Source organism: Gopherus evgoodei, chromosome 1 (genome assembly GCF_007399415.2).
Source record: "Gopherus evgoodei ecotype Sinaloan lineage chromosome 1, rGopEvg1_v1.p, whole genome shotgun sequence".
NCBI classification, from domain to species: Eukaryota; Metazoa; Chordata; order Testudines; family Testudinidae; genus Gopherus; species Gopherus evgoodei.
The window spans coordinates 3,298,175-3,324,054 of record NC_044322.1 but is presented as its reverse complement, the minus strand read 5'-3'; the positions used below and the strand labels follow the sequence as shown (position 1 = coordinate 3,324,054).

The 25,880-nt window shown below is 58.1% G+C and overlaps 1 protein-coding gene across 1 annotated transcript in view; it reads right to left on the bottom strand.

The window, feature by feature from the left end:
* The window catches only part of INPPL1 (inositol polyphosphate phosphatase like 1), a 69,393-nt gene that overhangs the window by 9,896 nt on the left and 33,617 nt on the right, over positions 1-25,880 (bottom strand). The window contains exons 5-23 of the mRNA XM_030556421.1: positions 24,556-24,696; positions 23,963-24,053; positions 22,829-22,918; positions 21,960-22,058; positions 20,177-20,327; positions 19,687-19,793; positions 18,228-18,330; positions 16,451-16,647; positions 14,084-14,201; positions 12,395-12,491; positions 11,040-11,178; positions 10,686-10,785; positions 10,097-10,185; positions 9,812-9,893; positions 8,694-8,783; positions 5,591-5,704; positions 5,128-5,216; positions 4,750-4,837; positions 392-547 (exon numbers count right to left, since the gene is read on the bottom strand). Coding sequence (XP_030412281.1) covers positions 392-547; positions 4,750-4,837; positions 5,128-5,216; positions 5,591-5,704; positions 8,694-8,783; positions 9,812-9,893; positions 10,097-10,185; positions 10,686-10,785; positions 11,040-11,178; positions 12,395-12,491; positions 14,084-14,201; positions 16,451-16,647; positions 18,228-18,330; positions 19,687-19,793; positions 20,177-20,327; positions 21,960-22,058; positions 22,829-22,918; positions 23,963-24,053; positions 24,556-24,696 — 2,141 coding nt within the window. The remainder of the gene's footprint in view (positions 1-391; positions 548-4,749; positions 4,838-5,127; positions 5,217-5,590; positions 5,705-8,693; positions 8,784-9,811; positions 9,894-10,096; positions 10,186-10,685; positions 10,786-11,039; positions 11,179-12,394; positions 12,492-14,083; positions 14,202-16,450; positions 16,648-18,227; positions 18,331-19,686; positions 19,794-20,176; positions 20,328-21,959; positions 22,059-22,828; positions 22,919-23,962; positions 24,054-24,555; positions 24,697-25,880) is intronic.

The window sequence follows — 25,880 nt, the reverse complement described above, 5'->3', positions numbered from 1 at the left end:
GTGGGGGGCCAGGCCACGCCTGACTGTTCGGGGAGGCACAGCCTCCCCTAATCAGCCCTCCATACAATTTCAGAAACTCGATGTGGCCCTCAAAGTTTGCCTACCCCTGCACTAGATGATACCACCTTCTCCATGGCTGCCGGCCTGGCCTGGATTCAAACTCTGAGCCACGCAATAGCAGCGGCCCAGCTCCAGCCTGCGTCTCTGCTTAACTGGGGACCAACATCCCAGATTCTTCTCGGTAAATTCCCTCCCTGGCTGCTAGCTAATGGCTCCATCGGACCATGCAATCAGCTGCGGCAGTCGGGCCGTGTAACCCCTTGGAGCCGTGGGTGCCTGGCAGGCAGCCCCTGAAAAGTGGAAAGCCTCCCCCCGCCCTCCCCCCACTCACCGTAGAGCCTCTCCCGCGTGCTCATCCGCTCGGCTGGAACCCGGACCTTCATGGAGCCCCGGATGTTACCCGTCTCCTCCCCGCGGTGGGACAGGTAGGTGAGGAACTGCTGGGTGGTGCTGCCGATCATGGACTTCAGGGCGATCACGCACTCACCTGGAGGATGGGTGGGAGAAGAGGCGTCGGCGGGACAGCCAGAAGGCAGGCACCAGTCAAGGTTAACCGGGGATGGGGGAGGGAAGAGGTGCCCATGGCACTGCCCTGCCCTCCCCACCATCCCCAGTGATGTGACCCCAAAGGAGAGTGATGGAGGGAGGGAGAAAACGCTGCAGAGATAGGGGTGGGACTCCCGCCTGCGAGAGTCGCTCTGCGACTGCACTCAGGAGCCAAGCCCGAGAGGCAGGTGGGGTGAGCAGCTGGGGCTCTGGACTGGGATGCTAGAGACCTGGGTTTGATTCCAAGCTTGGGAACACGCTCCCTGGCTGACCCTGGGCAAGTCACTTTAGAGCTCAGCTGGGAAAGGAACAGAACAATGCTTCCCTAATGCCAAGGGGCCATGTGAGGCTACAGAGCAGGGTGGGGGACTTGGATACTGCAGTGCGGAGAGGGGCCTAGACAGGAGGTGTTGCATTATATACCAAGAATATCTACACTTGTTCTGAGGTGGGAGACAGACCAGAAAGTCTCTAGGTAAAAATAAAAGGTGGGGAGAAGTAGGGGTGACATCATGGTAGACCACCAAAGTAGGAGGTGTTTCTACTACAAATAACAGCTATCCAGAATGCAAGCCCTAGTAACAACGGGGGGACTTTAACTGTGCAGCCATCTGATGGAAAAGGCAACATGTAAACTTTGCAGCAAGTTCTCAGGCTGTAGCAGGAACGACTCGTCGTTTCAGAAAGAGGAGGACGTAACCAGTGGGGGAAAGCCATTTTAGACTTCATTCTGAAAGACATGGGTGTAGGGAGGAGGGTTTTAGGTTTATTAGGAACTAGAGGAGCCTTTTGGGAAAGGAGGAGCCTGCACAGAAAGGAAGGACTCCACTAAACCAAAATGGAACCAGATTGCTGGGTGTGTAAACTTAAAAAGGTTGTAGAGGAGTTTTTAAGTTAAGTGCAGAGGGAAAGCCAACAGGTGCTGAGCACACGGTTCAGGACAGAGACATCCCTTAGGGGAGGATCTGTTAATGGGGATTTTCTACATCCTCATAAGGAGGAGAGTATCAAAGTTGATAAAGTACAGGTAGGAACTGAAGAGAAATAGTCAAACGAAAAAGAGTCCAAGTCAGTTACATCACATGAAGGCAGACAGCCAAACATTGAGAAATATTATCAGAGCTTGTCCACAAATGCAAGAAGTCTCAGTACTACAATGGGTGAACTCCAGAGGGTGATATTAAATGAGAATGTTGGTAAGAAAGTAAGAATGGCCCTACTGGGTCAGACCAAAGGTCTGTTATGGACCCTGTTATGGTCCTGGCCTTCACGACATCCTCTGGCAAGGAGTTCCACGGGTTGACTGTGTGTTGTGTGAAAAAAAATACTTCCTTTTGTTTGTTTTAAACCTGTTGCCTACTCATTTCATGTGGCGACCCCTAGTTCTTACGTTATGAGAAGTAGTAAACAACACTTTCTTATCTACTTTCCCTACACCAGTCATGCTTGTACAGACCGCAATCGTATCTCCCCTTAGCTGTCTCTTTTCCAAGCTGAAAAGTCCCAGACTTATTAATTTCTCCTCATACGGCAGCTGTTCCATACCCCTCATCATTTTTGTTGCCCTTTTCTGAACCTTTTCCAATTCCAATTTGGATGTAACAGGGATCACAGAAACTTGGTGGAATGAGGATAATCAGTGGGACACAGCGATACCAGGGTACAGGAGATATCGGAACGATAGAGTAGCTCGTACTGGTTGGGTAGTAGTACTAATACAGTTGCTTTCTTTCCCATATTGCGCCACTCCCCCAGCAGCCCTGTTCTTGCCAGATTCTGCGAGCAGGGCCTGACTCATACCAGGCCTCGGTACAAGGGCTCATGTCTCAAGTTGAATTCCTACTACATTAGCTAATGTGACGCTGATTTTTGAAAAAGGCTCCAGAGGTGACCCTGGCAATTAGAGGCTGGTAAGTCTAACTTCAGTACAAGGCAAATTGGTTGAAATTATAGTAAATAACAGAATTATAAGATAGGTAGATGAACATGATTTGTTGGGGAAGAGTCAACACAGCTTTTGTAATGGGAAATCATGCCTCACCAATCTACCAGAATTCTTTGAGGGGGTCAACAAACATGGGGACAAGAGGATACAGTGTGCCTGGATTTTCAGAAAGCGTTTGACAAGGAAATGGCCTTAAGCAAAGAAGGGAGTCCTGGGATAAGAGAGAAGGTCCACTCATGGATCATTAACTGGTTAAAAGATAGGAAACAAAGGGTAGGAATAAATATTCAGTTTTCAGAATGGAGAGAGGTAAATAGTAGTGTCCCCCAGGGGGCTGTTCTGGGCCCAGTCCTATTCAACATATTCATAAATGATCTGGAAAAGGGGGTAAACAGTCAGGTAGCAACATCTGCAGATGATACAAAACTACTCAAGATAGTTAAGTCCAAAGAAGAGCTACAAAAGGATCTCTCAAAACTGGGTGACTGAGCAACAAAATGGCAGATGAAATTCAATGTTGATAAATGCAAAGTAATGCACATTGCAAAACATAATTCCAACTATATATACTGTGACAGATCCAGGCCAGTGGGGTACAGGAGTCTGGTAGAGGGCAAATATACTGGTCACTGGATGAGTAGTTTTCTGTTCCCTGAGTGACCAGAGCAGGGTCTGCACTAGAATAGTCAGGAACCTGCTAGAACCAATTAAGGCAGACAGGCTGATTAGAACACCTGCAGCCAATCAAGGCAGGTTAATCAGGGCACCTGGGTTTAAAGAGAAGCTCACTCCAGTCAGACAGGGAGGAGCTGGGAGTGAGAGGGTGTGCTGCTGGAGAACTAAGGAGTACAAGCGTTATCAGACACCAGGAGGAAGCTCCTGTGGTGAGGATAAAGAAGCTGTTTGGAGGAGGCCATGGGGAAGTAGCCCAGGGAGCTGTAGCTGTCATGCAGCTGTTACAGGAGGTACTATAGATTGCTGCAGTCCACAGGGCCCTGGGCTGGAACCCGGAGTAGAGGGCGGGCCTGGGTTCCCCCCAAACCTCCCAACTCCTGAGCAGACACAGGAGGAGTTGACCCAGACTGTGGGAAAGATCACTGAGGTGAGCAAATCTGCCAATAAGCACAGGACCCACCAAGGTAGAGGAGGAACTTTGTCACAATACATAATGATGGGGTCTAAATTAGCTGTTACCACTCAAGAAAGATCTTGGAGACATTGTGGATAGTTCTCTGAAAACACCCACTCAACGTGCCGTGACAGTCAAAAAAGCGAACAGAACGTTGGGAATCATTAAGAAAGGGATCGATAATAAGACAAAATATCATATTGCCTCTATATAAATCCATGGTACACCCACTTCTTGAATACTGTGTGCAGATGTGGTCGCCCCATCTCAAAAAAGATCTATTGGAACTGGAAAAGGTTCAGAAAAGGGCAACAAAAATTATTAGAGGTCTGAAACGGCTTCCGTATGAGGAGAGATTAATAAGACTGGGACTTTTCAACTTGGAAAAGAGATGACTAAGGGGGGATATGATTGAAATCTACAAAATCATGACGGGCACGGAAAAGGTAGATAAGGAAGTGTTATTTACTCCTTCTCATAACACAAGAACTAGGGGTCACCTGATGAAATTAATCGGCAGCAGGTTGAAAACAAAGAAAAGAGAGTATTTCTTCACACAGTCAACCTGTGGAACTCCTTGCCAGAGGATGTTGTGAAGGCCAAGAATATAACAGGGTTCAAAAAGAAGTAGATACCTTCATGGAGGGTAGGTCCATCAGTGGCTATTGGCCAGGGTGGGCAGGGATGGTGTCCCCAGCCTCTGTTTGCCAGAAGCTGGGACAGGACGACGGGATGGATCACTTGGCGATGACCTGTTTTGTTCATTCCCTCTGGGGCACCTGGCATTGGCCACTGTTGGCAGACAGGACACTGTGCTAGATGCACCTTTGGTCTGACCCAGTCTGGCCGTTCTTATGTTCCTAGGTCCCAGCCCACAGGAGTCGGTGCCAGAGCTGGGAACAGACCTCACCCTAGGGCAGCCAGGACTAGAACCCTAACCTGGGACTCCTCCCTTTGAGCCAAAGGAGAATGCCAGGCGCTAGAGCAGATCCCTCCCTTAGCCTCTCTGTGACCCGGCCCCTGGAGGGTGACATTACTCCTATGCTGCGCTCCCCCTCCTGCTACTTACCGTAGGATTCGTAGCCATCGACGGACTTGACCGTGAGCAGCAGGTGCTGGTCCTGGAGATACTCGATCTCGGACAGAATCGGTTTCAGCTGCAGCCAGGGGGAACCCATGGAGAATGGACATTTACTCAGAGCAAGGAGGCCAACATGCTGCATGTGGCAGCTACCGGGCACGGCGGAGCAAGATGCAGTAATACAGGGATCCCGCTCCGCCTGCCGATCGAACCCATCGCCCGCGTTCTCCCACCCGGACAGGGAAGCGGTGATACTGACCCGCTTTGTAAAGATTTAAGGATTGTTACTAACAACAACAAGGTGGTGTCTCCTCTGCGCAGAGGGGGTGTCAGGGTGATTGGCTGGGGGAGGGGGTGAGTTCTTACCGTGGGCAGCTGCCTCGAGGACCACTGAACCTTCAGGAAGTTGATGTTGTCACTGCTCTGCATGTCGTTCTCGCAGCTCTTCTTGAACTCTGGGGGCGAGGAAGAGGCAGGCTCGGGTTAGGCACACGTTCCCTCGGTGTTCAGACACAGTGGAGCAGTCCCACAGTACACCTCCCCACCCTGCCCCCATCTAGCCAGAATGGAACTGTCCTAAGACTAAGTTGACCCCATGTAGGGACAGACACCCCCCCTCTCCCCCGCAGGCTTCTGCTGCTTGAGCTAAAGGAGAATCTCCACGAGCACAAGGAGAATTAGGACTTTTACATCCTCTGCCAGCTGCAGCCACTGGCAGGCCATAGGCTCACACACAGCAGATGTTGGAGAGGCTCCTGTCTACACTAGCCAGTGGGCTACACGGTACATGTGAAGGCAGGCGAGCGGGGTGGGGGTGTCAGGCACGCACCTTCCAGGCAGGTGGAGTAGAACTCGATAAAGAACTTGGTCCGGCTGGCCGTCTTCACGATAGCTTCGATGCTCTCAAACTCAATGTAGGCCTGGTCTGAGGCCTTGGAGAGCCCTGGGAGCAGAGCATAATAATAGCAGAACACCTCGCTAGCTCTTACCTAGCACTTTCCATCCCTAGATCTCCAAGTGCTGTACAAAGGAGGGCAGGGTTGTTATTCCCATTTTACAGAGGGGGAAAACTGAGGTATGGGGCCGGAAAGTGACTTGCCCAAGGTCACCCAGCAAGCCAGTGGCAGAGCTGGGGACAGAACCAAGGTCTGCTGAATCCCGGTCCAGTCTTGCAACCACGATGCCATTGCTGCCCCAAGAAGACAGGACCCACAGGTTCATATGAGGGACTAGGAAGACACCCTGGCTCAGTTTTTATCACAGCTGGTATCAAGCGTGGAGAACTACCAGTTCTGCCGGGCCCCAAGCAAGTTCATCTCTCTTTCGGGTTGAGTGATGGAGCAAAGGGTGCGCAGAACTGCCAAAGGGCACAGCCGAGGGGAGGACAGGAGAGCAGGGCTGAAAGGAGGCATGGATCTAGGGTGGCGTTGCCTTCTCCGGGGGCAGTGAGACAGGATCATGCTGGGGAGCGACAATCCTGAGGTGGTGAGGCCTGGAGGTGGTGAGGTTGGGAGGACTCCCAACACTCAGGTGGAAGGCTGGGCCGCTCTGCAGTATGGTGGGAGGGAGATTAAAGATCATCTAGGTATGACCCCAGAATACCAGGAATACTTTGCCTCGGTTTTCACTAACGAGGATCGGAGTGTCTGGACAAAGGCAGGATGGAAATGAGTTTCCTGAAATGGTAATTACCTCAGCCGAGGTGGAAGAAAAACTTAATGAGCTTTATGTGCTCAAATCAGGTGGCAGGGAGCGGGGCAGATCGTTTCCATCCCAGGATCTTGAAAGAACTGGCACATGAGACTGCTAGTCAAGGAGAAAGGGGGGTTTAAATGCATCTAGCTATTTGGGGTAGCGCCGTATGACTGGAGAATAGCTAACGTCCCTGGATGTAAGAAAGGGGAAAAAAGTGACCGGCGCAGTTACAGACCTCTTAGTCAGACTGCAGCAGCATTCCAGGAGTTAGACCAGATTGTGAAGGAGAATAATTAAATTCAGAGAGGTAACTGGCAAAGGAGATGTAATGCAACATGAGTTTACCAAAGGTAGATCGTAGATTTCAACTACCTGAAGGGGGGTTCCAAAGAGGAGGGATCCAGACTATTCTCAGTGGTACCAGATGACAGAACAAGGAGCAATGGTCTCAAGTTGCAGTCGGGATGGTTAGGTTAGATATTAGGAAAAACTTTTTCACTAGGAGGGTGGTGAAGCACTGGAATAGGTTACCTAGGGAGGTGGTGGAATCTCCATCCTTAGAGGTTTTTAAGGCTCGGCTTGACAAAGCCCTGGCTGGGATGATTTAGTTGGGAAATAGTCCTGCTTTGAGCAGGGGGTTGGACTAGATGCCTCCTGATGTCCCTTCCAGCCCTGATATTCTATGATCGTGCCAGCCCAACAGATTTCCTTCTTTGAGCAAAGAATGGATGCTTTAGACAAGGGAGGTGCAGCAGATCTAATAGACTCGGTCTTCAGTGAAGCATCTGCCACGGTGTCACTAGGGAATGGTTAGGGATCAGTGCAAGACTCGACAGGTGGGTAAGGAACTGGCTAAAGGGAGAAGGCAGAGGGTTGCGCTGAAAGGTGAATACTGGACAGGAGAGAGGTTCCTAGCGGAGTTCCCCAAGGATCAGTCTTGGGACCAATCTCATTCACTGTGGTTATTAAGGACCTGGACGCTAAAAGCAGGAGCGGGCTGATGAAATGTGCTGATGACCCCAAGTTAAAAGCCAGCGTCAGTACAGAGGCGAACTGGAACACAGGGATCTGATGACCTTGAAGGCTGGAGCGACGGAAATGGGATGAAATTCAGTAGTCCAGAGTTCAAGGTCATGCGCTTTGGGTCAAGTAAGAATTTTTGCTTCAAGCTAGGGGCTCACTGGCTGGATGCGACAGAGGAGGAGAGACCTGGGTGGGTGGGTCAGGACTGGGAGCCAGTGGAGTGATGCGGCTGTGAAAAAGGCAAATGGGCTCCTAGAATGCATGAGCAGAGAGAAAGTAGTATTAAGGCCATTGCACAAGGCACTGGTGAGACCGTATCAGGAATCCCGGTGCAGTTCTGCTCACCCGTGTTCAGGAGAGAGGAATTCAAACTGGGACAGGTGCAGAGAAGAGCTGTGAGGATGACCAGCGAGTGGTGGGCCTGTTTTAGGGGAGCTGACTGGAAGAGCTTGGCTGGTTTAGTCTGGCAGCAAGAAGGGGAGAGGGAACCGGATTGCTCTGTGAATACACCAGGGGGTGAGCACCAGGGAGGGAGACGAGCTCTGGAAGCTACAGGACAGTGCTGGCACAAGAACAAATGGAAACTAGCCATGAACAAATTCAGACAGGAAATTTCTAACCATCAATAGGAGCTGTGTGAGCAAACAAGTGACTTGGTTTTAAGAGAGAGCTGGACAAATGGATGAGTGGGAACTGCACGACAGGATTGCTTGTGAGGGTCGGGGGGCAGGGGACAGGGCTCGGCAGCCCTGAGGCTCGCTTCCGATCTATGGCTTACACCTTCCCAAAGTTCATGCTTCAGGGTTTCAGCTGCCCACCAGCAGGAGTCAGGAAGGGATTTCTCCCTCCCCCAGTGTATTCTGGGAGGATTTTTTTATCTCCCTCCTCTGAGGCGTGAGGGATGGTCACGGCTAGAGATGGCACATAGGACGGGGTGGCCAGGGCTCTGAGGTGGTCCCAAGTGCTGTTTCTTGGCTGCGGGGTTAGCATGCGGGGGCTGGGTGGACTGGTGGCCTGCAGTAGACAGACGGTCACACCGGAGGCTCTAGCAGTCCCTTCCGGACTTAAACGCTACAACTTTGCGACGTGTCCCCCCCCACAGAGGCTCAGTGACAAGTCAGGGCCAGGGACAGGTGGAGAGCCGCTTGGCCATTGCTAGCCGGTGGCCTCCCAGCCCAGCACAGGGCAGGCACACGCCCGTCTTCCCCCTGTACCTTTCTTGGAGACAAACTGGGATGTCACTCCGACCTCGAAGGCTCCGAAGACAGGGGAGTGGTCGCTGGTCGTGATGTCGTCGGTGCATCCTGCCAACAAGCAGGATCCACGGGTGAGCTGGGCCGGGCACTGGCTCAGCAGGGCCAGGGGCTCCGACCTGCAGCTGATCAGGCCCGAGGGGAAGGCATGTCCCTCTCTAGGGGTGGAGTGCCCCAGGGCTGGGCTCACCAGTGGGGCAGCCGAGAAGGAGCTGGGCACTGCTGGAGCCCCCTTGCCTGGCCCTTCGCTTGGCATCTGTACGCACCTCAGAAACGTCGCCAGGGAGAGAACTACGTTTTCCTCATACCAGAATTCAGTGGGGAATTCTGATAGCCCAGGGGACCAAGCCTCTCTGCCCACCCACTGCCCTGCCCTGCCAATGTGCCCACCCCAGGCTCACAAGGAGGAGGGGTGCTTGGCTAAGGGTGATGAGACCCCTGTCCCAGGGACAGAGCCCACCTCCCCCGTGAGAACCGGACTCAGACCCGCAACTCACAGGCCTCTGCGACTAGACCGGTTTGGGCTGGATTTGAACCTGGGACCTAGCAGGGAGAGGCTGCAGAGCTCGTTCCCAGCCCGGTCCCCACCCTGTCTACTCCATGCCCACGGGAGGGCTTCCCTCTTGAGCCCCTCAGGGCGAGCCCCAGCCCCGCAGGGCCTTGCCCAACTGCACTGTGGGAGGCAGTGCCCACGAGGTCTGGGTGAACAGGGCCCTGGCAGGGAGCCTGGGCTGTCCCTCTGCCCCTCTCACCACTCCCCCAACAGTGTCGTGCGGCTCGAGGGGGTATGAGAGGAAGGAGATTCTGGGGTCGAGCGGAGAGAGGGTGTCCCAGCCCCAAGGAACAGCCAGCGCTGCAGGCACAGCCAGGGGAGCTCCTGGCACTGGGTCCCTGGTCACCTCCGTGCAGACGCGCCGGCCACTGGCTCCTCTGCACGCTGGCAGCAGCGAGGTGAGAACCCGGGGCCTGCTGCTCCACAGGCCCAGGCCTCTCCCACGGGAGATGCTCCACCCTGGTCAGCCGCCCGAGGGTGAGTAGGTGACTCCAGCCAGTGGGTGCCGCTGATGCCCCGCACTCACCGTAGGAGTTGCAGTTGATGTGGGTCTCGGGGTACGACTTCCACAGGATGCGATCACACCAGGAGGGGACGTTGGTGCGGACCTGGGCGGGGGGCACAGGATGCTGGGGTGAGGTATTGCTGGGCAGTGCCCTCCCCCTGCCCACCAGCCTGGCAGGGCCCCTGGCACTGGCCCTTGACTGGCCCACAGGGTCCAGAGAGAGAGCCACGGGAACCAGCTAGCCCTCCCCAGCCCCCCAAACGCTCCCCCCCGCCTTTCCTTCCCCACCCAACTCCCAGCACCTACCCCAGTGGGCTTCTGCTTGTGCCATACGTAGGTGTCGCGGGAGCCCCGCTCGTAGCGGTAGGTTGGGGGGAAGGTGATCTCCTCCTCGCCTGCAGAGACACAGCCCGGGGTGTGAAGAGCAACAGCCTGGGCTCGGCCACCCTCAGCATCCCCAGCAGCCACGGGGCGACAGTCCACACACCGGACCCCAGGCCCAGGAGTGCTGATCCCCATAGAGGAGCCCCCCCACCACCAACACCCCAGCAGGGAAGGGGAGAGCCCCCACAGCTCCCCCACCCCAGCAGGGAAGGGGAGAGCCCCCAACGCTCCCCCACTCCAGCAGGGAAGGGGAGAGCCCCCAACGCTCCCCCACTCCAGCAGGGAAGGGGAGAGCCCCCAACGCTGCCCCACTCCAGCAGGGAAGGGGAGAGCCCCCAACGCTCCCCCACCCCAGCAGGGAAGGGGAGAGCCCCCAACGCTCCCCCACTCCAGCAGGGAAGGAAGACCCCCCCACAGTTCCCCCCACCCCAGCAGGGAAGGGGCAGAGCCAGTGGGTGAAGCAGAGGCCCCGCCCGCCCCGCCCGCCCGCCTGCAGCAGAGCCGCCCTCACCGAATCGCAGGAAAACCTTGTGCTTCTCCTTCTCCAGGTTGAGCTGATCCACCTTGAGCAGCGGCTCGAACTCTTTGCGGTTGATGTAGTTGAGGATCTCCTGGAGGAGGCAGGACAGAGCGGGCAGGTCAGAGCGGGGAGGACAGGCCACACAGCCCCCCCCCCCCGGGGACCTGCACTCCCCTCCCCCCAGGCCTGCACCCTCCTGCCCCCCACGGGCCTGTGCCCCTCACTTGCCAGTCCTCCCCATGCTGCATCCCTCTCCCACCAGGCCCGCGCCCTCCTCCCCACAGGCCCGCGCCCCCCTCCCCACAGGCCCGCGCCCTCCTCCCCACAGGCCCGCGCCCTCCTCACCTGTATGTCCATGTCTAGGCGGTAGTTGAGGTCCCCGAACCAGAAGAGATGGGTGAAGCGGAGCGAGATGTCGAAGGAGCTGAGTTGCTTGTCGCCCAGGGACAGCAAGCGCAGGATGTCCAGGTAGTTCTGGTTCCGCCTGTCGGAGAGGGGAGTGGTGAGCAGGCAGAGACGGGCCAGCAGAGAGGAGACAGGGAAGGGGACACAGATCAGAGTCTCCAGGGGCCCAGCCCGTGGGAACATAAACCCAAGGCCTTGACCTCTCCTAGTTACTAAAGATCCCCAGGTGCTTCCCACAAGAGCAGCGGGTTTGCCTGGGTGCCCTAACTTGAGTGCCGTCATTGTCCAATTCAACTGCCACCACGCTCCTCCCCAGAAGCAGACGCGCTGACCTGCTGCGTGGGGCTTGTTACGTGTGTAACCGCCCTCTGGGATCCATCGAGACGGTACAGATGACAGATTGGGGGGTGGTTTAATATTCTCGGGGCTTCTACCAAAGAGAAGGCATGTGGAGAATGAACGCCCTCCCCAGCTATGAGCACCAGACCTGACAGAGAGACCAGGGGGCAGGAGATGGTGGTTTTCCTCATTTGGCGGTCGATCCACCAGCCGCGCTTGCTGCTTAGCTTGGGAACGTCGGTGCTTCCAGAGCCCATCCAGCGGGACTGGAGCGCGCATGCTAACAGCGACAATCGCCGCGTGCTGACTGCCGGGCCCAGGGCGATGCGGCCCCAAGGAGCAGAATGTGGGATGGTGCATGGAAACACTCCGGGACGGGTGAGCACAAACATGTCTGAGTGCATGCAAGTGTGCAGGGCTGAGCCCAACTGTGTCTAAGAAAGCAAGAAGGAGCATGCGAAGGCCAGAGTGAGCAAGGGTGCCCCAGGGTGAGCATGCGAGGGGATGAACCTGTTCAAACCGGAGCATGTGTGCATGGCAAGTGTGCCCCAAACTGAGTGCGGGAGTGCAAGTGGCTGCGTGCAAACACTAGTGCACCAGACCGCGCAGGAGTGTGTCAGAGCGAGCAGGAGCGTGGCTGGGGGTAGGTGCGAGTGTACCCAGAGCGAGGGTGTCCAGGAGTGAGCATGCCACATCTGTAAGCGAGCAGGAGCGTCAGCACGTCCCAGAGCAGACGCGGCTCTCCCTGGCAGCGCAAGGCGACTCCCGCTGTGCCCGGCTCTCCTGTCTCTCCATGGAGACCAAAGCATCGTCTGTCTAGAGCCATTGGCCACGTTTGCGTGCTGCCCACGGCCAGCGGCAGGAGCTACCAGCAGCTCCCTCAGCCCAGCTGGCAAGACCCGGGCTAGGTGATGGGCTCCCACTCTGCCAGGGGCTGCCCTGCCCCGCGCACTCACCTGGCCGTCTTCTCGTTGCCTGAGGTCAGGTGGCAATTCACAAAGCCGAAAGAGGTGCCATTGAACATGAAGGAGACTCCCACGGCCCCTTTATTGCCTGTAAAACAAAGAAGGAGTGGGGGCGAGCCCCACTCAGGCCAGGCCGGGGCTCAGTTCCCAGGCCTGCTCCGGGCACCGATGGCCCGTTGCACAGTGGCCAAAGCCAGCGCCAGCAGCATGGAGTGAGCAGAAAAAACACAAAGCCAGTAGGTGGCGGGAGGAGAGAGTCCCAGTTGGCTAAGAGCTGCACCAGAGGTCTGGGGTAGGGGATTAGGGAGCAGGCTCTGGGAGGGAGTTTGGGTGGTAGAGGGGGTCTGGGGTGCAGGCTCTGGGATGGCGTTTGGGTGCTGGGTGCAGGCTCTGGGCTGAGGCAGGGGGTGGGGGTGCAGGAGGAGGGGGTAAGGTTGCAGGCTCTGGGAGGGCAGAGAGGTGAGGGGTGCAGGCTCTGGAAGGGAGTTTGGGGTCTGGGGGTATGGGGAGGGGGTGCAGGCTCAGGGAGGGAGTTTGGGGGTGGGACAGAGTATGTGGCGAGGGGGTGGGGGTGCAGGCTCCTCAAGGTGGGGGGCTGGTGCTTACCTGGGGCTCCAAGGCAGGGCAGTCCGGGGGGTCTCTGCACACTGCTGCCCCCAGGCATTGCCCCCACAGCTTCCCATTGGCCACAAGGGTGCTCAGGACGCGGGCAGCGCGTGGAGGCACAGCCCTATCCCGGGGCCACAGGGAGGGGCCAGCAGACACATGGAGTGAGCATGCAGACACCGCTCAGCTCTGCTGCGCTGCCGGTGGTCGGCGGGGCCCTGGGCCATTGTAAATCGCCTGGGCAACATGCCGGGGGTGGGAGTGCACAGGGGCGGCGGCCAGGGGCCAAGGGAGAGACCCAGCCCAAAAATTGCTGGAGCCCCGTGGGCCACATTGGGGAGGTTCTTGGGCCACAGACAGCCTGCGAGCTGGGAGTTTGAGACTTCTGCTTTAAATCATGGTTTCCTGCTTGTTGATTTAGCTCAACATTACAACTGATGCTTTAAATCAACCCATCTTGATGCTAACTTGCCTTAACCCTGTGTTGGAGGGGAGGAAGAGAAATTTGGTCTGCAGGGCCCATTTGGCCATTGACCCCTGACCGCTCCGGAATTGGCGCGAGACCCACCAAGGTGCTTCGCTAAGGCCAATGAAGAGGCACAGACAGTCACAACTAGTGACCCAGGCCGGATCAGGATGACCAACTGCATCTGAAAGGCCCTGCGCTGTATCCCAATCCTCTGAGCCATCCAGTCCCCTCTTCCACTGTCCCAGTCTCAAACCCCAGAGCTAACTCCCGCCCCCAGAGTCAGAAAATGCTTAAGTTGGATGTCAGCCCCACTGGAGCCTGTGTGGCCAGAACATACAGACACAGTGCAAAGAATCCATGTGCACTGACAACTGCTGTGTAAATCACTCGCACGCAGAGAGCAACAGGGACTAGAACCGTGACTTGCTACTCGAAGACCAGAGGAATCTACCACTTGCATAGAAGGGCCCTGTGTGGCAGAACGTGATACCAGAGTGCACCCTCACTCACGCACAGCCAGCCGTGCTAAAGGTGAGTGCAGAGGGCTGAGTCTGTCTGTCCCAGGTACCCAGTCTAGCCCCCGCAGCGCCTAGATCGGCCCCTACCCAGCGTGTTGGCGATCCCGGTCTTCACGCTCGAGGTGCTGACATGGCTGATCCGGTTCTCGTGCTCCGGTTTCACCAGGACGGCAATCTTAATATTCCACAAAGCCTGCATTGCGATCTGGCAGGGGGCCAACAAGACACTGTTACATCTCCGCTCTCCTGGCGGGGGTGCCGGAGCCTGGCTTGGAGGCAGCAGCTGCCTTAAAGTCACCGACTCTGAAACCCCCCCACAGCGAGAACCAGGCATGCAGCGATGAGAACAAACCCACCGAGACACCCAGCAGCGCCCGCAGAGCCTCCCTGTTGCTCAGTGTTTGCAATCCCAGGTTTAAATAAAGTTTGGTGAGGTTGAAAGCAGCCAGGGTGGCTGCTGGGAATTGTAGTCCAATCTGTCCCCGGGGCAGACACCTGGGATAGCTGCTGCTCCCCCTCTTCCATATTCCAACAAGGACATTTTCTGAACCACCAAGGCACAACCCAGATGTTTACAGGAGGCTTCTCTTCCTCCTAAGTCATTTCTGCCTTAAGGAGTCGCTGGGTCTAGCATTAAATTAACAGCTGCTGGCTTGTACTGGCAAGAAGAGCAGAGTCCTGGACAGCGTGATTTTCCTTTTTACTGTGTGTTCGGGACTCCCCCTGCAGCAGTGGCTCCTGTGCCTCAGGGCTGGGCCTGGCTCCCTGCTTCGAGCGTGGTGACCAGGCACGCTCAGGTTTGGCCTAGCCACCCCCGTCCATCATGACAGATGAGAAGGGGAAACCTCCGACTTGGAGCGGAGACAGGCCTGGCCCAGCCGGCGGGACACAGGAGCTGCCCAGGATGAGCTTAGTGTCCAGCCCCGCACTCTTCTGCACCAGGCCAGGGCCGGGGTTACAGTGCCCGGCGGGCGCTGCTGCAGGTGCTTGGGGCCCCTCATTGTTCAGGACATTTTCACAGAGCAGTCACTCAACCCGGGACTGTCCCTGAACTGACCACGACTGGAGGAAAGGGATAATACCCCTGTTAAATATAACACCTTACACTTCACGCAGCTCTGCTGGTGCTGAAGGATCTCAAAGCAAGAAAGCTGAGAGCCTTTTTCAGACACTCCAAACACCTCCAGCTCCCAATGAATTCTCACACATGCATGAATAATGCAGCCACCTCTGGGGGGCGGAGGGGAGGTATGGATGACAGTGCACAACACTCTGAATGTGCTAGGACGTGAATGGGAAATGTTGGCCAAAGACACCACAGCTGAGACCCCTCACTCCAAAAGCAAAGCATCTGGGAGCTGACGCCTCTACCTCAGGAGGTTAAAGGGCCGAGAGACCTGTGGCCACGGGCATGGGCAGCGTGTGACTCCCCGCTTGACTGGGGAGGCTGGGCCCTAGTGCTGGAAGCTCCCTAGAAGTGTGGGAGGCCACCAGCGCCTGGACCGTGGCTCTGCCCCGAGGCCCGTCTCCCCGAGGCCACACTCACGCTCCACCCCAACGCTGACCCAGGCTCGGCTCCCACTCAGCGCACTCCCCCGAGGGGCCTCCCACCTGCACCTCTCTGCCCCCTCCCCCGATGGGACCCCCACCTGCACCTCTCTCTGCCCCCTCCCCCAAGGAGCCCCCCGCCTGCACCTCTCTCTGCCACCTCCCCCAAGGAGCCCCCCCACTGTGCCTCTCCCCACCCCCCCCAAGCCCCCCCCCCACCGTGCCTCTCTGTCTCTCAGGGGCGGAGAGGCATGAGCGGGGAGGGGCACGCGGGGGAAGTGGCGGAGTGGAGATAGGAAAGGAGCAGGGTGGGCAATGGGGTAATAGAAGGACGAGGGGGTGGGACCTCAGAGCAGAACGTGGGGTGGGGGCTACTGCCCAGGTGCCCTTTCAGCAGCAGGCGGCGCTCCAAAGGGAGGTGCACATCATGTCTGAGGGGGCTTAGCTTCCCCCCGGCCTATTATACCTGCCGCTTGTGTTCACAGGTTTCACACCTGGTCCCTAAGCCGTCCCTCATCCATAGCCTAGGTAAAAATGGCAAATCCAGCAATGCTGAGGATTTGGGAGGATGGTCACCCCAGCAACCGTCTCCCCGAGCCCTTCCGCTATCCCACGGCCATCCACAGCCTGGGATCCACTTGGATTTAGAGGCCTGGGAGTCTGATGGCTGGCCCTCAACCAGAGGAGGTTGCAGACATCCTGGGTCTTAATACGGCAGGACGGCCCCTGGAGATGACAGCTTCCCAGCACGCGATCCTCCCTGAGCCGAGCGGCGCACAGCCGGAGCATGGCATGCTGGGAAGCTGTCTCAAGGCGAGCATGGCCCAGTGTGCAGCTGGGTACCACCGCACAGCCCGGAGTCCCAGGCCATCTCCTCAGGCCCTGCCCCGGCGCTCGGGCTCTTACCGGGCGGTACTCGATCTCCGTGAACTCCTTCAGCACGCCCCGGAGGAAGTCGACCCACTCCTTGTCCCCCATCGAGTTCTCCTGGGTGCCAAAGACGTAGATGTCATGGGGGATGGTGACTGTCATCTCATCCAGCGTCTTCCCCAGGCCCTTCGACGTAAACCAGGACGTGATGCTCTTGGGGGGAGGCACGCTTCCTGTGGGAGAGGGCATGGCCCAACAGACCCGCGGTCACCAATGGGGTCACCCTGCTCAGTCCCAGGAGGATGGGCCCGTGGTTGGGCCACCAGCCTGGGACATCAGAGACCAGAGTTTAGTTCCCTGCTCTGCACCAGGCTCTTGGTTTCCTTGGGCCCGCCGTTGAGCCACGCCATGCTTCGGTTTCCCCTCTGTGCAGCTGGGGAAATAGCTGGGCCCAGCCTCACAGGAGTGCGTGAGGATAAACACATCGAAGATTGTGAGGTGCTCAGAGACTGCAGTGTTGGGGGCCAGACAAGAACCACCACATGGTGCCCACTGCGTATTCACAGAGATCGGGGACTAGGCAGGGATCAGACACGGATGCCTTCTCAGGGGGCTGCGAACCGGTGTCAGGAGGCAGCAGCCATCCTGCCTTGCCCAGGCTGTTAAAACTTGGGGTAGCTATAGTTAAAATATTTTCACTTGCAGCAGGCTAGTCAGCCACTAGATGTCACTGTGTATTGCCGGGGGGAGGAGGGGGGACTTTTTGGTCTGAGGGCCGCATCGAGTTTTGTAAATTGCATGCTTAGGGGAGAGGGTCATGGTCCGGTCCCCACCTCCTATCTGCCCCCCACCCCCACCCCAGGACTCCTGCCCCATCCAACTCCCTGTCCCCTGACCGCCCCAGGACCCCTGCTGCCCCAACCCCTCCTCTCATTCCTGATGGCCCCCCGGGACACCTGTCCCATCCAACCACCCCTTCTCCGTCTCCCCTGACTGCCCCTGGAACCCCTGTTCCCGCCCAAATTCCCCTGTCCTCTGTCCAATCCCCGCTGCTCCGTGCCCCCTTACCGCACTGCCTGGAGACCGGTGGCTGGCAGCACTACAGCTGTGCCCCCCGGCTGCAGCTGGGCCACGCCACAGCCACCACGCAGCTCAGAGATCGGGTCAGGCCGGGCTCTGCAGCTGCGCTGCCCGGCCACCCAGAGCATTGCGCCGGTGGCAGAACGAGAGAGCTAGCTGAGGCTGCGGGGAAGAGGGATAAGCCTCCCAGGCCAGGAGCTCAGGGGCTGGGCAGGATGGTCCCACGGGCTGGATGTGGCCCGCGGGCCACAGTTTGCCCAACCCCAGGGGGAACTGTATGAAATTCCAGACAAGTGTGGTCCCTGGTGAACAAGGCAAACAAAAGTGGAATGCAAGCTGGGCGGAAGCCTGTTTGTTAGTGCTTGGAGCTGACAGCTGTTTTGTTTAAACAAAGGCTTCCTATTTAAGACAGGCTGTGATTCCTTATGTCCTGAAGGCAGGAGGAGAGCTGGGTAGGGTATGTGGCTCGGAGATGGGATCTCAGACTTCAAGACATCCCGCTGGGAGGTGTTTAGTGGGTCTGGATACATTCTGTGACTATGGGCCATGCTCCCTGGGCTGAAGGGGACCCCCGTGAGGCCAGCCACTGTGACCCTAGCCCCTGCTTCCCAGGCTGAGGGGAACTCCTGCAAGGCACTGTCTGAGCGCTCCACATCACCCTTGTCCATGTTCCCCATGCTACCAGAGGGGCAGCTCCCGACAAGCCCTGCCCCAGGCACCCCATGGCACTGACCCATGTTCCACGTGCCGATGAAGACGGAGATCATGTCGGGCTCATCCTGCTTGGAATGTTTGTTTTTCATCAGCTGCAGCAGCTGGCAGAATGCCTCCCGCTTCTGGAGGAAAGGCAGGCAAAAGAGGCAGGTGTGAGGAAGTGGGAATGTTCTTAATGTTTTCTCTGAATAGTGTGTGAGTGCCTCAGTTTCCCCTACGCCTTTCTTAAGTATCTAGGTGGGGGGATAAGGGTATATGACTTGCAGAGCCCTAGGCAGGCGTGATGCTGTCTGCACAGAGAATGGCCGACACCCTGTCTCCTGGCAACTGATGGCCTGGGCCCCTCCCCTGCAAGTGCCAACTGAAGGTGTTGGAGAACAAAGAGATCAGGTGGCCTCCTGGCCCAGAAAAGAAACAAAGGCCAGAGGAGGGGCTGGAGGGGGGTTCAATTTGGAGCTGGCTGGGGAAAAGGGGGAAGCTCCACCGGTCTGGGCTCCTTGCCCTCGAAGATGGACCTGACTGAGGGGGTCCTGTTGTCTGAACCTGCCAGCTCTATTTTGGACTGTGGTCCTGGTGTTTAATAAACCTTCTGTTTTATTGGCTGGCTGAGAGTCACGGTGAATTGCAGGAAGTGGGAGGTGCGGGGTCCTGACTCCCCTACACTCTGTGACAGCAGGTTAGGCAGCAGGAGGAGATGGGCTGTGGACAGGAGACCCAGGTAAAATCCCTGGTCCCGGCCACCCACTCGTCAGCCAGCAAGGGCTTGAACAGGACAGGGATATACAATAGTTCTCCCATCACTGAAATGCAGCCACCTCTGGGGTGGAACGTGGTTTGTTTTTAACAGGGCACAGCAACACTATGCAGCTGTTTAGGACAGGAAGCAAAGAATTCCATAACCAGTTACAAGGGGGAATCTGGTGCCGGGGAATGATTAATGCTCATGTGTGGTTGTGGTCTTGGTTTTAAAGGCAGCACCTCAGTACCCCTATGAATTTTCTGGGCCTCCGTTCAACCCGCAGATCCATCTTGGAATCTGAGTTAAGCTGGGTCCTTTACTTCTCCTGCATCATCACTAGCAGTAAAGATTTTGTAGGAAATCATGCGCTGGAGTGTAACCCCTTTTAATCATGCCCTTGGTGACCCTCGGGGTGGCCAGGCTGCGACGCCCCTGGGGTCTCTGCAACTGACATTCTGCAGACAGCTGAGCCGATGATGCATAAGGAAGAAGAGACACCCTGTCCCCGTCCCAGCGCCAGGTTGGCTTTGCAGGAGTGAAGACGCCCTGTCATCAGTGCAGTCAGCTATCCTGGGAAGATCTCCTAAGACAGGGTTTTGGTTTTTTTTAATGTCATTTCTTTGCGGAATGGAACAGCGCTCGAATGCTTTGATTTAGCCATATTCCCTTCCACCCTGCGGCCTCGGAGCTGCGTGGCGAGGATCACACCAGACACAGTAATAACAGACCCATGACTCACCCTGGCGCTGACGAAGACAAAATCTTTCCGCTGAGTTTTATCCTTCTCCTTCTCGAAGACGATCCCCAGCTTATTCTGCACCCGCTGGGACTTGATTAGCTGTCGGACTGGAGAGCGGCACGGAAAATCAGAGCAGATGTGACCCCAGAGCCCCGTTCCTCTCCCCAACCCCAGGAGAAAGCCCGAGCTCTGCAGAGGCAGGAGAGGGAAGACCCCAGGGATCCCAAGGCTGGAGGGACGGGTGCAGTGTGATTGGCACACACGGTATCATGCTACGAGGAGGCAGCGCGGGTGAGCAATCAGTTCCTGAGTGACGCAGTTTGGGGGCCAGATCTAATCCTTTCGTATCTCCGCATGCTACAGGGCAGCCCCAACACTCTGGACACCCCACAGAAACAAGAGGGCGCAGGGTAACAGCAGAGCCAGGAGAGCTGCGGCTGGTCCCCGAGGGCACGGGGCATACAGGCCAGGCACAGCACCCAGCTCTTACTCTTGTCGTGGGTGAACGTGTTCCAGTCCTCCTGGGAGTCCTTCTGCTTCTTCAGCACCACCAGCTTCCCGCCCTCCACGTCCACGCTCAGCGTGAACTTCTGCGACTTGCCGATCTTGGTGAGGTCCCCCAAGATGACGTCCAGCTTCACCTGGGGCAGAGAGACGGCCCCACGTGGATGGGACGCTCGAAGCTGCTCGGGTGGCCACGCCCAGCCCTAGGGCTAATGCCACTGAGCTCAATGGAGCTACGCCAAGGAGGAATTTGGCCCCGTGACTAGTCTTCTACCTGGCAACCCTGGCAAGAAAGCCTGCCCGAGGTGACTGGCGGGGAGCCACACTGGGGTGTGTCACTTTCTAACTCCCCCTGCCCTGGGTATTTCCAGCGGCTCCCGGCTCTCCAAAGCACAAACTCTGCCCATTTGAAGAGCAGCAGCTTCTGGGTGGTGTGAGGGGGTGTCTGTACCCTGCACAGGGCCTGGTGGGATTACAGGCCAAAGCACGTTCTGGCTGGTGGCGTGGGTTAAAGGGAGCTCAGAAGCCCAGGTTGGGGAGCGGGAGGGGTGTGGAGGCGAACCGGCTGCAGGGAACACAAGGCCTTCTCCTGGAAGTCACAGCTAAGGTCTGGGGTTCGGGGCTCTGCTGTGAAATGGAGGCGGGATTCAGGGGCAAATCGGGGCCAGCGTTTGGGATTTGGGGGCGAATCGGGGCCTCAGGACCCCAGCACTGTCCGGGCCCCCAGAGAGCGCCTTCCGTGTGAGGTGAATGTGAGACAGCTTCCCAGAGACGAGGATAGTACAGAACCTTTCCCTGCACTATGTTATTCTGGAGTCAGAGCAATAAACCTGACTGATGCTGGTTACTTGGTATCCTGAGTATATTTCATAACGAACCCAAGTGGGGTCAAGCAGCTGACTACACGATTGACCACCGTTTTCCTTGGTCGAACAGCCGCTTGGTTTGCTCCTCAGAGCTATGGACCAAGCTCCGTAAACGTGTCATTCCGGATCATCCAGGAGCTGGCACGTGCTTCGGAGCGATTCCGGAACAGACACCGGCTCTGCTTTGCTTCTCAAGGGCCAGAGCCTAGGGCTTCACATCTGAACCCCTTTGGTTAGTTGTGGGGAGAGGGTGCGCTCAGACTGAAACCCCCAGATGCAAATCCACCCCACGGCTTTGGTTCCAAGTTGGGAAAGGAGGAGCATCTGGTTTAGATACGGTCAAAACTCTTCTTATGAGATTTTGGTGCTATCAAACCCACGCCCTGGCTCCAATTCCCCCCGAAGAATCCCAAACCTGGCCCTGATTCACCTCAGAATAATCCCAAACCTTGGCTCTGGTTAGCCCTCCAACAATCCCAAACCCAGCCCTGATTTTCCCGCAAATACTCCCAAACCTAGGTCCAATTCCCCCTCAAGTAATCCCAAAACCTGGCTCCAATTCCCCCTGGACTAATCCCAAATCTCGGCCCTGATTCCCCCTCAAGTAATCACAAACCAGGCCCTGATTTGCCTCAGAATCCCAAACCCTGGCCCCGATTCGCCCCCAAATCCCAAACCCTGGCCCCGATTTGCCCCCAAATCCCGCCTCCATTTCACAGCAGAGCCCCGAACCCCAGACCTTAGCCGTGATTCCTGCTAGAAACCCAGCCCCCAGCTGTAATTTGCCAGGAGCCCTCGGCTCACCCTAACCCCAAGCTCTCTTCAGCCTGTCTCGGGGGCAAACTGGCACCTGCCGAGCACTGTTCCCAGTCGGGGGCCCAGGCCACGGGGCGAAAGCTTTACCTCGAACGCTTGCACGGGGATGCTCTTGGCTTTGCGGGAGGAGGGCTGGACCGGGGCAGGCTGGGCCGTGGAGCTCATGTCCTGGAGAGCCTTCAGAGCCTGGCGGGGGGAGAGAATCGACACGGCCTGGTCACACGCGGCACCTGCCGGGTCCCTCACTCCCCATAAAGCCTTTGGCCTGGGTGGGGTCTCCCGGCTTTAGCCCTGCCCCTCCCCACCCGGAGCTGACTCCTCAGCCGTCTATGGCTGCGCCGTGGGCTGCAGCTGGTTCCCCTGGAGTTCAGCGGTTCCCCCCACCCCTCACCGTGACTGGAGAAAAACACATGGGAGGCGGGAGATCTGCCACCCGAGGTGCGAGCTGGCTCTGGTGGGGGCTGCGAATCCCAGAGCAGTCACTACGCAGCTGGGAGGGCCCAGGCAGGGCTCCTAAGGTGGGGGTCAGACCCACAGACGCCCCCCCAGCACCATTGGCGGGGTGCTCAGCCCCCGGGAAGTCGATGAGAGTGACAGGTGCTCCGCAGAGCGAGCAGGCAGCTGTGGAGGTAGGTGGCTGTGCGACTTGCCCATGGCTCCCAAGGGAATCAGTGTCAGAGCCGAAAGCCGGTTCCGAGAGGCCCTGGGTCCCAGCCCTGCACCCGGACCACGGGATCCCAGCTCCGTCCAGCTGCACGGCTCCGTCCCTGGCCTCTGCAGCAGAATCCAGCAGCAGGACACAGCCAGGCTCAGCACCGGGCAGGGTGACACCGCCACGCGTCCCCGGAGCCCAGGCCCGCCCCACTGGGATCATATAGACCCATGCAGACCGCACGGGTTTGCGTCCCCAGCCCCCATTCTGACACGGGCTGCGAGTGGCCAGGGCCTGGCCCCACCTTCTTCTCAATGCCGGACAGGAAGTCCTTCAGGACAGACAGCTTCAGCACCAGGCTCTCCAGCTCCTGCTCTCCCGTCTGGCCAGCGGTCTGCAGGTGCGAGGGATCCAAGCAGAGAACGCTCAGATGGCGCAGCAGCCTGGCAGCCCCAGCCAGGCCCCCAGCGCGCAGCCAGGCTGCGAGATCGGGGGTGCATAGGCCGGAGGGGCTTCCCCATCCCCACAAAGAGGGCTCAGTTTGTTCTCCTGACTTAATGCCGTTGCGTCCCACTTTCATGGGAGCAGGTCGCAACGGGCGATCAGGGTCCAGGTCCCCTTTTTGGAGAGGGGGAAACTGAGAAACAGAGCCGCAGGCCATGTCGCCAATCAGCAGCAGAGTGAGGACAGAACAAAGGTGCCCAGCGCCCCAGCCCCAAGCCTGGCTCCCTTTCCTTGGGCTCTGGGAACTGACGTGTTTGGAGCTAGCGGGGAACAGGAATAAACTCGGTGAAGCCTCTAAGCGAGCTGGTGCCGGCTGGGCCGGCGGCAAAGGGGCAAGATGCTCTGGGTTGTCCACCCCCACCGCCGCTCCCCGGGGACACACGCTGCCTCCTCCGAGCCAGGTCTCCAGCTGCTGGAACACAGCATGCTGGGAGGAAAGGATGGAGCCTGGCCAACGTATGCAGGACCACAGGGCAGCCTCCTGCAGGGGCCGCCAGGTGGCCAGTCCCCCAGCTGGTATCGTAAGGGGCGAAGGGCCCAGAGTGTCAGGGATGGCGGGCAGTCTGTGCGCCCCAGGGCACGCTGGAGAGGGGACGCCGTCTCCCGCTGCAGCAGCTGCTCTGATGGCCCCACAGCCCTGCCCCACCCAGCTCAGCCTGCTATCGCATGTAGGTCCGCGGCTCATGGGTTATCTCAGCTGCCATGGGGGAGAAAGACACCAAGTCTGGGTCACGTCCAGCCCCCAGATTGGTGGGGGGGGGAGAAATGGGCCCTCACCTGGCAGGTCCCCCACAACAAGGCCTAAGGAGGGGCAGCAGGTGTCGAGAAGACGCAGGGCAGACATAAGGCGGGGGAGGGGTTCTAAGTCCCAGTGGGGTGGGGAAATGGCCCCCTGCGGCACGCCACAGCCATTACTCCCCACTCCCGACCTTACCTGCTGGAGGATCCGGGAGACCACGGGAGAACTCTGCTGGTCAAACACCTTGGAGAGGATCTCCAGCCCGGACAGGACCTTGTCCACCTCGCTGCAAGGCAGAGGTGCAGATGGACGTCAGCCTGGGGCAGGTCAGAGCCAGCCACACCAGGGCCGGCGTGGGTTTGACAGGCGGCCGGGAAGCGGCACCAGCTGCTTCACCCCCCATGGGATGAATTCTGAGCAGGGTTAAGGGGGAGAATGAAACTCCTGCAGCTGAGTGCTGACGAGACTGGCAGTGGGACTGGACCTATACCCCCTCCCCACTGTTCCCCAATCCCCCCAAGGGCCTGCCCCACACTCCACCACTACAGCAGGAACCCCAGATGGACACTGCTGTCCCATGCTGGCCAGGGGCCTGCAGATGCAGCAGGGAACAGGTGCCATGGGGCCAGCCCGTTGGGCAAGGAGATGCCCACAGCACCCTGCCTGCCTCCCAGTGGCAGCTCCCAGCCACAGAACCCCATGGCAGAGAGCCCTGGAGAGGTGGGGATCAGCAGCCAAGATGCAGCCTGAGCCACTGGGGAGTGCCAGGCTCCAGGCCAGGCTCTTACCTGTGTAGCCTTTTGCAGGAGGTGACCAGGGTCTTGTTGAGATGGGGCAGGCTGCTGGCCCCGGCTTTGACAGCCTCCAGGTCCAGGGTGTAGCTGCCCTTCAAGTACTCGTGGGAGACTGTGCTGAGGCCGTTGGTGGCACTGCAGGGGGTGCAGAAAGGTTAGCAACCCAAGGCTGAGCACGGGAAACGCCCGTTGCATCCCGGGCCGTCCACCAGGGCATGAGAGCGAACGCCCGCGGGAGGGCTGAGTTCCGGTGACAGCAGGTCCCGCGAGAGAGCACTTCCATGGGACCCTTCCGTCTGGAGGGGAGCATCGCTCCGGGATGGGGGCACCCGGGACAGATGGGAACAGACGGGGTGCAAAGGCGCACGGGTGTGATTGAGGGTGATTGTGCACATGCGAGCCCAAGTGTGCAAAGGTGTACGTGCATTAGCAAGTGTATGCACGGGGGGAAAGACAGCCCAAGCGTGCGAGTGCAGCAAAGCGGGAGTGGGTATACAAAGTGGGGAGGCAGTGGGGTGCATCTGGGGAGCATCAGAAGGGACAGATTCTTGCCATTCCAGCCTGCTCCACCGGGAGGCACCTCCCCTGCTAGGGGATCGGACTAGCCCAGCTGTCCGAAAACCGAGCGAGGAAACCCAGACTGGCTCAGGATGCGACTCGAGGAGTGGGCTGGATGGATCTCAGTTTGATTGGTGGAGGACAAAATCACCAAATCCTTGCTCTCATTGGCTCCCTGCTCCAGGGAGATCAAGGAACAGAGCAGGGGGAAGGGTCAGGAGCGAGGGGCAGGAGGGCAGAGATGGGGCTGTAGGTCAGGAGTGACAGCAGATATGGGGGTTGTGGGTTAGAGATGGAGGCTATGGGTCAGGAGCGAGGGGCAGGGGGGCAGAGATGGGGGCTGGGGTCAGGAGTGAGAGCAGAGATGGGGGCTGCAGGGGCAGGAGGAGCAGGAGGGCAGAGATGGGGGCGATGGGTCAGAGCGAGGGGCAGGGGGGCAGAGATGGGGGCGGTGGGTCAGGAGTGAGAGCAGAGATGGGGGCTGTGAGTCAGGAGCGAGGGGCAGGGGGGCAGAGATGGGGGCGGTGGGTCAGGAGTGAGAGCAGAGATGGGGGTTGTGAGTCAGGAGCGAGGGGCAGGGGGGCAGAGATGGGGGCGGTGGGTCAGGAGTGAGAGCAGAGATGGGGGCTGGGGGTCAGGAGTGAGGGGCAGGGGGGCAGAGATGGGGGCGGTGGGTCAGGAGTGAGAGCAGAGATGGGGGTTGTGAGTCAGGAGCGAGGGGCAGGGGGGCAGAGATGGGGGCGGTGGGTCAGGAGTGAGAG